The 14979-nt window shown below is 45.0% G+C and overlaps 1 protein-coding gene and 1 non-coding gene across 4 annotated transcripts in view; both read left to right on the top strand.

The window, feature by feature from the left end:
• The window catches only part of SPIDR (scaffold protein involved in DNA repair), a 787075-nt gene that overhangs the window by 409531 nt on the left and 362565 nt on the right, over positions 1-14979 (top strand). For all 3 annotated transcript variants that reach the window (XM_073583752.1, XM_073583754.1, XM_073583753.1), the window contains exons 9-10: positions 2388-2592; positions 14517-14776. In XM_073583752.1, the coding sequence (XP_073439853.1) occupies positions 2388-2592; positions 14517-14776 (465 nt within the window). The remainder of the gene's footprint in view (positions 1-2387; positions 2593-14516; positions 14777-14979) is intronic.
• Positions 5297-5369, top strand: TRNAF-GAA (transfer RNA phenylalanine (anticodon GAA)). The gene has a single exon. It is a non-coding gene; the product is annotated as a tRNA-Phe (tRNA).

The following is a 14979-nucleotide window of genomic DNA, read 5'->3' on the forward strand; positions in this document are numbered from 1 at the left end:
AAAATGATTTTTTATTTTCATGGCTCTGCGTTTATAAACTTCTGTATAGCACTTGGGGGTTCAAAGTGCTCACTACACATCTAGATAAGCTCCTTGGGGGGTCTAGTTTCCAAAATGGGGTCACTTGTGGGGGGTTTCTACTGTTTAGGCACATCAGGGGCTCTGCAAACGCAACATGATGCCCGCAGAACATCCCATCAGTCTGCATTCCAAAATCGCGCTCCTTCCCTTCTGAGCTCTCCCATGCGCCCAAACAGTGGTTTCCCCTGACATATGGGGTATCGGTGTACTCAGGACAAATTACACAACAACTTTTGTGGTCCAATTTCTCCTATTAGCCTTGTGAAAATAAAAAATAGCGGGCTAAAAAATCATTTTTGAGGAAAAAAAATTATTTTTTTATTTTCACTGCTCTGCGTCATAAACTTCTGTGAAGCACTTGGGGGTTCAAAGTCCTCACCACACATCTAGATAAGTTCCTTGGGTGGTCTAGTTTCCAAAATGGGGTCACTTGTGGGGGAGCTCCAATGTTTAGGCACACAGGGGCTCTCCAAACACGACATGGTGTCCACTAGCGATTGGAGCTAATTTTCCATTCAAAAAGTCAAATGGTGCTCCTTCTCTTCGGGACCCTGCCGTGTGCCCAAACAGTGGTTTATGACCACATATGAGGTATCTGTGCACTCAGGAGAAATTGCCCAACAAATTTTAAGATCCATTTTATCCCATTGCCCATGTGAAAATGAAAAAACTGAGGCTAAAAGAAAATCTTTGTGAAAGAAAAGTCCTTTTTTTTTTTTTACGGATCAATTTGTGAAGCACCTGGTGGTTCAAAGTGCTCACTATGCATCTAAATAAGTTCCTTGGAGGGTCTAGTTTCCAAAATGGGGTCATTTGTGGGGGAGCTCCAATGTTTAGGTGCACAGGGACTCTCCAAACGCGATATGGCAACCGCTAAATATCCCAGCATATTTTCCATTCAAAAAGTCAAATGGCGCTCCTTCCCTTCTGAGCCCTGCCGTGCGCCCAAACAGTGGTTTATGACCACATATGAGGTATCGCTGTACTCAGGAGAAATTGCCCAACAAATTTTAGGATCCATTTTATCCTGTTGCCCATGTGAAAAATGAAAAAATTGATGCTAAAAGAACATTTTTATTGGAAAAATTAAAATGTTCATTTTTTTCCTTCCACATTGCTTTAGTTGCTGTGAAGCACCTGAAGGGTTAATAATCTTTTTGAATCTAGTTTTGAGTAGCTTGAGGGGTTCAGTTTTTAGAATGGTGTCACTTTTGGGTATTTTCTGCCATATAAACCCCTCAAAGTGACTTCAAATGTGAGGTGGTCCCTAAAAAAAATGATTTTGTTGTAAAAATGAGAAATCGCTGGTCAACTTTTAACCCTTATAACTTCCCAACAAAAGAAAAATTTGTTTCCAAAATTGTGCTGATGTAAAGTAGACATGTGGGAAATGTTGTTTATTAACTATTTTGTGTCACATAACTCTCTGGTTTAACGGATTAAAAATTCAAAATGTGAAAATTGCGAAATTTTCGCCAAATTTCTGTTTTTTCACAAATAAATGCAAACATTATTGACCTAAGTTTACCACTAACATGAAGCCAAATATGTCACGAAAAAACAATCTCAGAATCGCTAGGATCCGTTGAAGCGTTCCTGAGTTATTACCTCATAAAGGGACACTGGTCAATATTGCCAAAAATGGCCAGGTCATTAAGGTCAAAATAGGCTGGGTCATGAAGGGGTTAATATGGGACATACAGCTAGGACGAATGAAACATATTTCTATTACCTATATGCCAATACTAAAAGGTCATATACATTCCAGGGGGTGACAAATTCCCTTTAAGGTTTTCTTTCATTTATTTTTTTAATGTTTTATCTGTTGATATTCATTATTCACTTGACCACTGCAGCCAATCACTGACAACAGCTGTTACTGCCTATTTAGACTGGTTGTTAAAAGACCATCATACATCTTTAGGCTGGCTGACTGCACTTTTATGCTCACAGAATAATTGTCAACACTGTTGTTCTAAGCATATGAAGTATCCTGTTACCGGCAGCACATCTACAGTATACATAGGACAATGTGCTTCCGAGAATTATGTTTTTTCAAGTGCTTAATCATCATCTCACCCCACAAATAATTGTTTCTAATTACTGGCCTGTCTAAATAGTCCCTTCCAAGTATACATGCAAATGTTTCCACTGAATTGAGTAATTGACTGCTCTGGTCGTTATTTTATTATTTTACCATAATTCCAACTCATGGCAAGTTTCTAAAAAAAAAAATGAAATGATCAAATGCAACAATGGATCGGTTTACATTGTTTTTTTTTGTTTTTGTTTTTTTTTATTTCCAGGCAGAAACTAAGTCTGACAAACCAGAATACATCTGTAATTATCAACACACATTTTAGTCAAAAGATTATGTCACACATTATGAACGGAATGGAGAATAATAAATCCAGTCCTAGTATCATATCAGTGAAAAAACGACTGGTACCTTTAAGTTTAACTTTAAAAATGGATTTCAGGAACATAGGTGTTTCTTCAGCCAAACAACAGGTGAGTTATACTTGTGTATTACACAAAACAGACTTATAAGTTAAGAGGTTGCAATTTTTGTTGTAGAAATGAAATTTTTACTTGAATGCATGATGTATATTTGGTGGTATAGCATTTTCATTGAGCCGCTTAAACGATTCTGTTGTCTGATAACCCAGGGACAGGGGCTCCTACCCTGTCCCTGACGGTAGCGACGTCCTAGCTATCCCTGCTCCCTAGGTTACTTCTGATGGTGAAGATGCTGGGGCTATGTATCTTGTTGACCTTCTGAATCAGCCCTTATCTGTCCCCTCCTTCAACCAGTGAAGTGGGGAGGAGAAGTGTACGTAAATACCCAAACTAGACAAACAAGGAAGTATGTACAGGGATAAATGAATATTCCGTATATACTCGCGTATAAGCCGAGATTTTCAGCCCATTTTTTGAGGCTCAAAGTCCCCCTCTTGGCTTATCCGGGGGTTGACGAGGGAGCGGGGGTGTCAGCTCATACTTAACCCCCCCGGCGTGGTCTCTGCAGCCCCCCTGCTTCTCTCGGTCTCAGGCTCCTTCCTTCAGCGGTCTCGTGGTACCGCTCATTAAAGACATGAATATGAGCATTATGACATGACCGCTGAAGGCAGGCGCCGGAGACCGTGGGAGGATGGGCCTGCAGAGACCGCGCCAGGAGGGGGTAAGTATATGCTATATTCACCTGTCCCCGTTCCCACGCTGCTCGCCGCTGTCTGCTGCGTCCTCTGTCAATTATGTTCAGGTCAGAGGGCACGGTGACATGGTTAGTGCGCGCAGCTCCCTCTGCGGCCTGACCATCACTGAGAGATGACGTGGCAGGCAGCGGTGAGCAGCGTGGGAATGGGGACAGATGAATATCTCAGGTGCCGGGTCCTGAGCCAGCAGCGACACTGGCACCTGGCCCCCAGCGACGGAGAGGTGAGTATGTAATTTCTTTTTTATTTGCAGCAGCGGCATATGGGGTTTATTCTATGGAGCATGTTATGGGAGCATCTTATGGGACATATTCTATGGGGCATCTTAAGGGGGCATATTCTGTGGGGCATCATATGGGGCATATTCTATGGGGCACCTTATGGGGGCATATTCTATGGAGCATCTTATGGGGTCCTATTTTGTGGAGCATCTTATGGGGGCATATTCTATGGAGCATCTTAAGGGTGCATATTCTGTGGATCATCTTATGGGGGCATACTCTATGGAGCATCTTATAGGGGCATATTGTCATGCCTGTCATGCCGCTTTGCCCCCAGTGCCGGGTCCCTGCTGGCACCCTGGAGGTCTCTCATGTCTTATGCTGCAAGATCCCTGGAGCAGTGTGCACATGCACCTCGTGACTGTTGTGCTGCTAGATGCCTGGAGCAGTGTGCATGCGCACCTCACCTCGTGGCTGCATGCCGTGGCTGTGACCTTTCCTATGTTCCAGCACTGTCTGACCCAGCTAACCTCTCAGTGTTTCTGGAGCCCCTGATCTTGTGACCTTCTCTATGGTCCACTCCAGCCCAGTCTGATCTAGCAATGCTCTCTATGATCCTGGAGGATCTGAACCGGAAGTCCCCTCCTGGTCCTGACCTGGAAGTGCAGGTGCTAATGCCCTATTTCAGACCACCCCTTCCTATAGTCGGGGCCTGATTACCGTGTTGCTTCCCTGCATGGCTGCTTGGTCTGCTCGGTCGCTTCCCGTATTCTGTGCCCCTGCACTCTGCCCTGTCGTGCGTCTCTGCACACGCTCTGTGCTTGTATTCTGCCTCTTGTCCTGTGACATGTCTTGTGTTGTCCTTTGTGCCATGTTTTGTCTCTGTCATGCTTTGACTTGTAGTCCTTCCTGTGTTCTCTGCCTTTGCCTGCTTTGCCATGTCTTGCCTTTGCTCTGCTTGGTGCTCTGTTGTGCCTCCTGGCACACGCACCATTTCTGCTCTCTGACCTATGGTGCACATTTCCAGGCTAGTCTCAAGGTTCTTCCTTGACCCGGCTCTGGGCTTCGGCCTACGCTCCGCTGCTAGCTCTGTATTCTGCCTTGCTTTGTGGTGCTTCCTGGCACACTCTTTCCTGTACTCTCTCTGACCCCGCTCTGTGCTTCTGCCTAGGTTCTGCTCCTTGCTTTGTCTTTTCCTTGCCCTGTCTGGTTTTCCCTTCCCCTTGTCTTGTTGTTTCAGTACCGACCTGTTGGTCGCGTCACACAGGACAGTGTCACGTGTCAGTCTTGTTTTTTTTAGTTACCGGCCTTCGGGTCGTGTCACACAGGACAGGCATACGTGACAGATTGCCCCTTGCCCGCCTCCTGTGCCTTAGTCATGCCGCTTGCTTGTGTCTCAGCCGTGTGCACTGGCCAGTGAGGCGTGTCTCCTGCCTTGAACCCTGGCATGGCTCCTAGCACGCACCCTGCCTCGAACCCTGGCGTGGCTCCTAGCACGCACCCTGCCTCGAACCCTTGCGTGGCTCCTAGCACGCACCCTGCCTCGAACCCTGGCATGGCTCCTAGCACGCACCCTGCCTCGAACCCTGGCATGGCTCCTAGCACCCACCCTGCCTTGAACCCTGGCTTGCCTGCCGGATTCCCGAAACCTACCAACCGCTGCCAAAGGTCCGGAACCAGATGACTGCGGCCTAGCCTGTTAAGCTGTTGGCTGAGTGGTTAAGCAACTGGTTTATGGAATGGGAAACATGTGTTTGAATCCCACATGTTATGTGCATGGCCGAAGTAGCTCAGTTGGGAGAGCGTTAGACTGAAGATCTAAAGGTCCCTGGTTCGATCCCGGGTTTTGGCAACATCCTTCCCCTTTACATTTAGAAGCATACAGTCTAGATCACGTGAAGTCATTATTTCCCTCTACTCCTCTTTGGTCAGACCTCATCTGGAATATTGTGTCCAGTTTTGGGCACCACAATTTAAAAAAGACATCAACAAACTGGAGCAAGTTCAGAAAAGAGCAACCAGAATGGTGACCGGTCTGCAAACCCTATCTTATGAGGAAAGGTTGCAGGATTTGGGATTGTTTAGTTTGCAAAAGAGAAGACTGAGAGGAGACTTAATAGCTGTCTACAAATATCTAAAGGGCTGTCACATTGTAGAAGGATCAACTTTATTCTCATTTGCACAAGGAAAGACTAGAAGCAATGGGATGAAACTGAATGGGAGGAGACACAGATTAGATATTAGAAAAAACTTTTTGACAGTTAGAGTGATCAATGAGTGGAACAAGCTGCCACGAGAAGTGGTGAGTTCTCCTTCAATGGATGTCTTCAAACAGAGGCTGGACAGACATCTGACTGGGATGATTTAGCGAATCCTGCTTTGAGCAGGGGGTTGGACCAGATGGCCCAGGAGGTCCCTTCCAACTCTACGATTCTATGATTCTATGATGTCCAGAGCTGATTTCCACAGCCTGATGCCTGGATCCTGTCGGTCGTTGCCAGTAGTCCGGAATCCGATGCCATCGCACCCTGCCTTGGACCCTGGCGTGTCTCTTAGCACGCACCCTGTCTTGGACTCTGGCGTGTCTCCTAGCACGCATCCTCTCTTGAACTCTGGTGTGTCCCCTAGCATGCATCAGCTCTTGAACTCTGGCGTGTCTCCTAGCACGCATCCTCTCTTGAACTCTGGCGTGTCTCCTAGCAGGCCTCCTGCCTTGAAACCCTGGTGTGTCTCCTAGCACGTACCCTGCCTTGGACCCTGGTATGTTTTCTAGCACGTGTTATGCCTTGAACATTTGGCGTGCCCCTGCACGCACTTTGCTGTGTTTAACTGTTTATACCTTGCACCTGATTAAAGCTTGAAACCATGTTTATTGAAGAAACCCAGTGACCTTGCTTTATGTTTTGCATCCTGCTCGTTCCTGTTGTTAGACACTCACTAGTGTCCCCCTGAGCCGGCCGTCTGGTCCCAGCAGTCATGGTGGCTCACCCCCTTGGTCTTTCCCCTTACACTCCCTGTATAGGGGAGTGGTTCCTCACAAGGTAAGCTCGCCCTCGGTGGGTGCCACGACCCAGAGGGTCCACTCAAAAATCGGCTCAGCAGAAGCTGAGTCCATCACACATATTCTGTGCAGCATCTTATGGGGACATATTCTATGGAGCATCTTATGGGGACATATTCTATGGGGTATTCTATGGAGCATCTTATGGGAGCCTATTCTATGGGGCATCTTATGGGGGCCTATTCTATGGAGCATCTTATGGGGTCATAATGTATGGAGCATCTAATGGGGCAGCATATTCTATGGAGCATCTTATGAGGCAGCATAGTCTATGGAGCATCTTATGGGGCCATAACCTTTATGGAGCAGCATATGGAGCATATTATTCTATGGAGCATCTTATGGGGCCATTATTAACCTTTATGGAGATTATATGGGGTGTATTTTGTATGGAGCATCTTATGGGGCCATCATGAACTGTATGGAGCATTATATGGGGCTCCTGATTCAATGTGGATATTCAAAAACATTTAACCTACTGATGTCTCAATTAATTTTACTTTTATTGGTATCTATTTTTATTTTTTAAATTTACCAGTAGCTGCTGCATTTTCCACCCTGGGTTTATACGCAAATCAATAAGTTTTCCCAGTTTTTTGTGGCAAAATAAGGGGGGTCGGCTTATACACGAGTATATACGGTAGCAATCATACAAATATGCACTCTCAGACAGCAGAGCGGAACATCAGGTAGAAAAGGTAGGGAAACTAAATAGTAGAGGAGAGGGAATTTTGCACATAGCCAAAACACCGAGCAACAGTCACAAACTCTCCGAAAACGCTTCTATTGAACACGTAATCCTCCACTCCTTCACTTGTCAGTACAAGACTAAAGCTGGAGTCACACATAGCGACTCACCAGCGATCCCGACAACGATATCAACGTGTCAGGATCACTGGTGAGTCGCTATGTGATCGCTGGTGAGCTGTCACACAGCTTCAACAGCGATCAGCACAGCAACGCCGAGCGCGCGGTGTCGCTTTGTTCGTTAGTTACCAGCGCGCTGATGCAGGGAGCTGGTAACTAACGTACACATCGGGTATCCAAGGACGTGCGTCCCTTAGATACCCGATGATGTGTACGTTAGTTACCAGCTCCCTGCATCAGCGCGCTTGTAACTAACGTACACATCGGGTATCTAAGGGACGCACGTCCCTTGGATACCCGATGTGTACGTTAGTTACCAGCAGATCGCTAGTCTCCTGCTGGCCAGCACGCATCGCTGCGTGCGACAGGCGGGAGACCAGCGATCTGCTGGTAACTAACGTACACATCGGGTATCCAAGGGACAAAAGAAATGTCCAGCGGTTTCCTACAGCGATCAGCGATACCGGCAGGGGGGTCGGTCGCTGATAGCTGTCAGACACAGCGATCTCGCTGGTGAGATCACTGTTGTGTCACAAAACTTGTGACTCAGCAGCGATCACGCTAGCGAGATCGCTATGTGTGATGGGGCCCTTAACACTGGCAATCCAGATTGCTAGAGGCAAGAATATATAGGAGAGGGGAGTGTCTGATACTGAACATTTGAGATCCTCCATGCAGGGAGCTATAGAAACTCTGAGCTGAACAGTTTAACCCCTGCACTGCTGAAAGAAACCTGCACCGTTTAATATGAGGGAGAAGTGCTTCTATTTAGTGCTGGAGTATGAGAAGTCAAATGCTGCGGTCTTCTGGCTCCTCTCCGTCGCGGCAAATCTGTGACAGCCACTTCATTAAACATTTTGGCCCTTTATGGCTTTTTCTTGTACAATGTAGTACATTTTAAGCTGGCTTTTGAATTAGAAGGGAAAACATTGAGCTCCACTGATGGCTGCGTCTTGGAGCCTTTATCCCATCTCTCTTGAACTAAGCTGATTTATGACCAAATGAAATGGTAATCTGTGAAAAATCTGTAAGAAGTTCTGTGTCTTAGAAGATCAACTATCACTGCTTCCTCTCAGTCCTCCATTATGATCTGGTTTTTGGCTGTAAGGCAGCTGTTTGCACAAGGACTTCCCTCAATACTCTATCTGCAATAGGCGACCAGAAACGGCAAACCTGTATTTATCTATGCCTCGCCAGCTAAAAATAGAAGGGATCAGGAGAAACTTAACACCTTTGTTCTCTGAAAGGTTTCTATTAGATTGAAAAATAAACCACTTGGCAAGATATTCCAGGTTTAGTGGCCTTTTAAGCTTGCTGTAGACAAAAATATAAGGCTGGGTTCACACTTGTGTTTGGCTGGTCTGCATAGGACTGTGTACTTCTTCCCTTAAAGTCTGCCTACTTCTGCATGCGCCCTGTGTCGTCCTGCGTACCTATCTTTAACATTGGGTACCAAGGATATGCGTTGTTTGCGGATGCGTCCGCATGCGGCGTTTTGACATACCCGCCGACCGCACAGAAGTGCAGCATGTTGCGTTCGGTGGGCATGTCAAAACGCCGCATGAGACGCATCAGCATGCAAAGCATGTCCCTGCGTACTCAATATTAAAGATAGGTACTCAGGAAGCATGCGGAAGTAGACGGAGCTTAAGGGAAGAGGTACGCAGCCCTACGCAGACCAGCCAAACGCAAGTGTGAACCCGGCCTAAACTGGCGGTCTCAAAGGGTTCTTTTGCATTCTAGCATGACATATATATGCATCGTGCATCAAGACTGTTAGATACAGATAAGTGAGAAATCAATTTTTTTCTGTGTCTTAACAATTGTAAGCATAAATGATCTAAAATTATATCATTTGGCTGATCTGACTGCTAGACAACCAGTTTTTGAGCACTAATTTGGTGTCTTAGGCGAGCTTCAAAAAAATTGTAAGATGAGCACTACAGCTTGGAGCTTTTCTAGGGTGCCCTCTTGAAAGGAAAGTGCATTATCATAACAAAGTGACAAAATCAGCTTTATAGTTCATGTACAGTCACCACACTTCCCTAAATGAATTAAATTAGAAATTATCTAATCATATCTACCCCAAAATGGCACAATATAGCAGTTAGTTTGCTATGCGAATAATAAACCGTCACACAGCTCCATCAACGGAAAGAAACAATGCTGGTCAGTGGAAACCACTTTATTTATTTACCAACTTCTGAAAATCATACTGACATGGGGAATCATGTCTTCAAGTTATTTCTCCACACATTGAGCACTATAAAACAAAAAAAGGGCAGAATTTCATATTTTTTACCATGAATTTTGGATGCTGAGCAGTGGCCTCGTTGATAATGGCAGGGCGATTAAGGACAATGTTGAAGTCCTCTTCCCACTATTCCAGAATATGTTTCTTCTCTGTCAGGAGCTTAGTTCCGCCTGTGTTGAGAGATCATGAGATGGATGTTTGGGGTCCATATACAGACTTTAGTGCATCATAGAAGCGCTTCAAGTCGTGGCTGTTTGCATAGTCCTGGATTTCGTCAGCCTTCTTGTTAAACCAGCTGTCCTGCATCTTGTGTAGCTTTATCTGTACCTTTCTATTTGTGCTGATAAAAGCATCCTACTTGGCTAGCGACGTGGGGTCGTTTTGATGCGCTTTGTACTGCTGCTGTTTCTCTTCTAGAAATGCCTTTATTTCTTCATAATTTCATCAAACTAGTCTTGGTTGCTCCCGGCTGCTGGTCCAAAATGCTCCAGGGCAGTATTGTAAATAGCCACTGTTCTTCAATGCTGGTCTTGTCTGCCTGTGGTGTCTTTGACAGTCTTCCATCAAGATCATTGGCAAATTCTTCTCCAACTCTCCTGCTTTGCAGCTTGCAGATAATTAGCCTCTTTGTAGTCTTCTGCCCTTGGGGTCTCCTCTGAATGCGAAACCTGCACTTAGACACAGTGAGGCAGTAGTCGCTCCAGCAGTCAGCACCACACATGGCTCTCGTTACTCTAAAGCCCCCATCACACACAGCGAGATCGCTAGCGAGATCGCTGCTGCATCACAAGGTTTGTGACGCAACAGCGATCTCACCAGCGATATCGCTGTGTGTGACACGTATCAGCGACCAGCCCCCCCGCCGGGTATCGCTGATCGTGCTCGAATGCCCTGGACCTTTTTTTGATCGTTGGTCTTCCGCTGGCCAGCACGCATCGCTGCGTGTGGCAGGCGGGAGACCAGCGATCAGTGAGCTGGACGCTGGTTTCCAATGTAAACGCGGGTAACTAAGGGTGCGCGTCACTTAGTTACCCGCTGTGTACCTTAGATACCAGCGCGGTGGTGCAGGGAGCTGGTATCTAAAGTAAACAGCGGGTTTCTAAGCACCGCATGGCGCTTAGAAATCCGCTGTTTACCTTGGTTACCAGCTCCCTGCACCAGCGCGCTGGTATCTAAGGTGCACAGCGGGTAACTAAGCGACGTGCGCGTTTGTTACCTGCGTCGTCGCTGTCCTGATCGCTGCTGAGATCTGCCTGTTTGGCAGCTCAGCAGCTTTCATGTAGCGACACACCAGCGATCCTGAGAAGGCCATATCGTTGTCGGGATCGCTGGTGCGACGGGGCCCTAAAGTTAATCGTATCCCTCTTCCTGGCAATGATGTCCCCATTCCCTCAGCGTATCCAGTTCAAATTACTAATACTGACCTACAAGGCCATCTATAGCCTGTCTACCCATATGTCTCTGAACTAATCTCCCGATACCTTACCTCACGTAATCTCCGGTCCTCCCAAGACCTCCTTCTCTCCTCCACACTTATTCGCTCCTCACCCAACCGCCTCCAACACTTCTCCCGAATAGCCCCTATTCTCTGGAATTCTTTTCCCCAACAAGTCCGACTATCAACCACATTTGGATCCTTCAGACGGAACCTGAAAACCCACCTCTTCAAGAAAGCCTACAGCCTGCAATGACCCCGCTACCTCCTTCTCTCTCACCACTACCGCAGATATCACCTCATCCAACACCGGAACTGCTGCAACCCACCAACCTACTGTATCCTTCCCCACCATCCTGTAGCATGTAAGCCCGAAAGGGCAGGGTCCTCTCTCCCCTCTGTATCAGTCTGTCATTGTTAGTTTGTTTACTGTAAGTGATATCTGTAATTTGTATGTAACCCCTTCTCATGCACAGCACCATGAAATCAATGGTGCTATATAAATAAATAATAATAATGATGTAGTCAATGGCATGCCATTGCCTCAAGAGTGGAATTAATCTCTTCTTGCAAGTGGGTAGACGGAATAAAGTGTTAGTGACAAGATCATGTGTGGCAAAGATCTTGAGGAACCGATGGTCATTACTGTTACACTTGCCAATGCCATATCTACTAATGACTCTTCCCAGTTTTGTTAGTCTGTTTGCAGTCTGGCATTAAAGTTTCCAAGTATAATGAGCGTGTCTGACTGAGATCACTGAGATAGGTGTGTCAAGTTCATCATAGAACTTATCCTTAATGTCATTTGGATTGGTCATGGTGGGAGTATAGGCACTAATTGGTGTACCACGCTAGCTCCTTAGCAACCAGTGCCGTTATTCTCTTCATTCTGCCTGCCTTGATATTGTCTAGCAGAGTTCTTAAATTCCATGTGCCAAGATTGAGTACCATCATTTCATTCATTGTGTGTCAACAACAATTAGGATACCCTCCAGCTATGGTAGGCTTTCCAGGTCAATGTGAAGCAAGCTATATTTTAGGCATCTTTTCTAGCTTCTTCTTTAACGGAGGTGAGCAGAGTGATCCTAAAAAGCGCTGCTCAGACACCCAGGAGGCTGCCAAACACCAGTGCTGCGTTGAACCAGTGGGGAGCGACTTTCCTGGGCCGCCAGTGTGCAGGTTCATGACTACAGCCTCCAGTGATTCCACACCTGCTGCTTCGCCATTCCCCCTCACCACAGGACTTTGAAGCACAGTGATTGAAGTCATAACTTGCAACTTGGACTAAAGTGAGGAAGAGTTGCACACGTTGTCAGCCTCACTATCTTATCTGTGCTTATCGACTCTCGGTGGCAGGACTGGAGGTAGGTCAAGAATGGATGGCCAGCAGTGTCTCATGTGCCTTGTTGTGCCTTCTCAGCGCTCAAGAATGCTTTGCCAGGAATCGCTTTTCTGTTCATTGAATCTTAGATGATTTCTTCACCACAGTCCACCGAATCCAGCCTTCACATGCACGGGTAGGCAAACCTTTAAAGTCACCTTGGGTCTCAAAACGAAAGGCAACCGTCACCTGATTTGGCCCGCCTGCTGAGTCGGTGGTCCAGCATGTACCCACTGCCACATGCTAACAGTTACTTGGAGATACAGGTGAGAGTTGAGTACCACCTGAAAATCAAAGATGGGGGAGCTATCCTAAAAGAACACTCCAAGCTACCTCTATCTTAATACCCCATACACCCCACAAATATGGAGCACAACTGCAAGAAAAAGCAGGTGAAGAATTCCATATCTAGATTTGCAATGCTGATAGACTCCTATGTAAAATGACTGAACTGTGATAAATTAAATGGATATTTCAACAAAGTATTAGTTTAAGGGCATGCATGTTTAATGTGCAACCACATTAATTTAGTTTATTCTTTTTCCATTCCCAAAAAGTTTGTTTTTCAATAGATTTGTACAGATTATAGGTGATATTATAAGTGAATTATGCTTTTTGGCATGTTTGTACATCACAAAAAACTGACATTTTAACTGGGATGTGTAGACTTGTTATATACACTGTTTGAGGCTGTTCAGATAGGGTCATGAGACAATCGACTGATCCATACTCGGATGGTGAAAATTGAAAGTTTGAAAATGGCCTAACACAAAACTGTGCTGCATGTCATTATTGTATCTTATGTGATGAATTTCTCCTATCTGGTTTGCATATTTTACAGGGAATCAAACCTGCTATGCTGTCTTTATGGGCACGCCACTTAGAAAGTTGAATAAAATGATACCTTGATATTTGTGATCCATTGTCTTACATGTATATGTAAATGAGCTGTTCCAGGCTATGGGCTAGACGCTGATCTGCATGAGAATCTGCGTTCAGAGATTATTATAATTGAAGGGGCATGACCAGTGTGAGACATGTAACAAACTCAGAACAGTACAACTGAACTTTGTCTACTTACAAACACATTTGTTGCAGCTCTCCGATATTACAACCCTGTCTGCCTGTGAGATGGAGCTTATGCACTGAGAGCGTCCTGCAGACGTCAGCTATAGCCACACACAGCTCTGTAGTGAGATTAGGAGAGCAGAGCATGCGGCCATTGTATATCACAATGCTAATGACCCATTCATTTATAGTATGCTCCGGAAGCACGCTCTTATCAAGATCAGGGTTGGGCCCATATCCTGGAACAGCTCATTACACAAGGACATAAATGGACCCAGATGAGGTTTGCATAGGGTGCTATATTTTTAATTCTAGGCAACCCCCCTCCATGAATTGGTAGGTTTAAAAGTAGTTGCTTTATTATTTATTATCTTTTTCATGTTATTCTACTGCATCATGCTGGTGCATTGGAATTCTAGCCTGGTGTTGGTAATGCTGTTTTTTCTGAGATTTTTTTTAATTTGTCTTCTGTGAGCCATTTTTTATTTTGGTGATCAGCTCATTACATAAGGAAAAACGTGGATTTCGCTGTAATAAGAAATCGGATCACAGGTATAAATGTACAGTTTTATTCAGCTTCCTATAACATGGATGCCCACATTTACAGCTTAGGAGAGTTGATCCTACTTACAGAATCCCTTTAAAAAACACATTAGTAATGTTCTTCCAATTATGCATCAAGTCTAATCCGATCAAATTACGAACTAAAAGTACTGGAAGATAAATTGCAAGAAGATCATGAAACACCTTAAATATGTAACTCTGCTTCTGCATTATTAAATAATCTCCCATCATGGAATTTTGCTGTTTACAGTCTAACCAGTTAATGATTTTGCTGTAAAAGGTATGTCACATACTGATAGTTTTATCAATAATTATTTTCTGTAATGTCCACCAATCCTGTAATTAATCTACTTGTAATTAATTTTACAGATTTCAGATGTCAGCAACCTTAGTCAAGCTCTTGTCAGTGTTCAAGGCAAAGAATTCACTTCAAGCATCACAGTAAATGATTCTCTTCTGGATATAGTGGAAACCCAGGGGGCCGCAGGTTGGAAAGATGCCTGCATACATGTGGTTATTCAGCGTGTATATCATCTTACATCAAAGGATGCACCATGTTCTCTTCTGCACACGAAAAACATTAAAACCATTGTTGATCCTTCTGCAAACTTACAAAGGCCAGATTGCAGGTCAGTTCAAAAGTGAATAATATCATGGGTGAGAATTTACTTTTTCCTATAAAAGTTTATCAACCTGTAAATATAACTAGCAGTATTGTTCTTATTCTATTTATCGCATACTATACAGGTAGTATAGAAAACATAGTTATATAGGGTGTACCCCACTAATATGTTGTGCACAAGTTATCGTTCAGGTTTAAGGATCATTCTCA

The sequence above is a fragment of the Dendrobates tinctorius genome, unplaced genomic scaffold (assembly GCF_039654945.1).
Source record: "Dendrobates tinctorius isolate UK_male_01 unplaced genomic scaffold, ASM3965494v1 ptg000081l, whole genome shotgun sequence".
Classification (NCBI taxonomy): domain Eukaryota; kingdom Metazoa; phylum Chordata; class Amphibia; order Anura; family Dendrobatidae; genus Dendrobates; species Dendrobates tinctorius.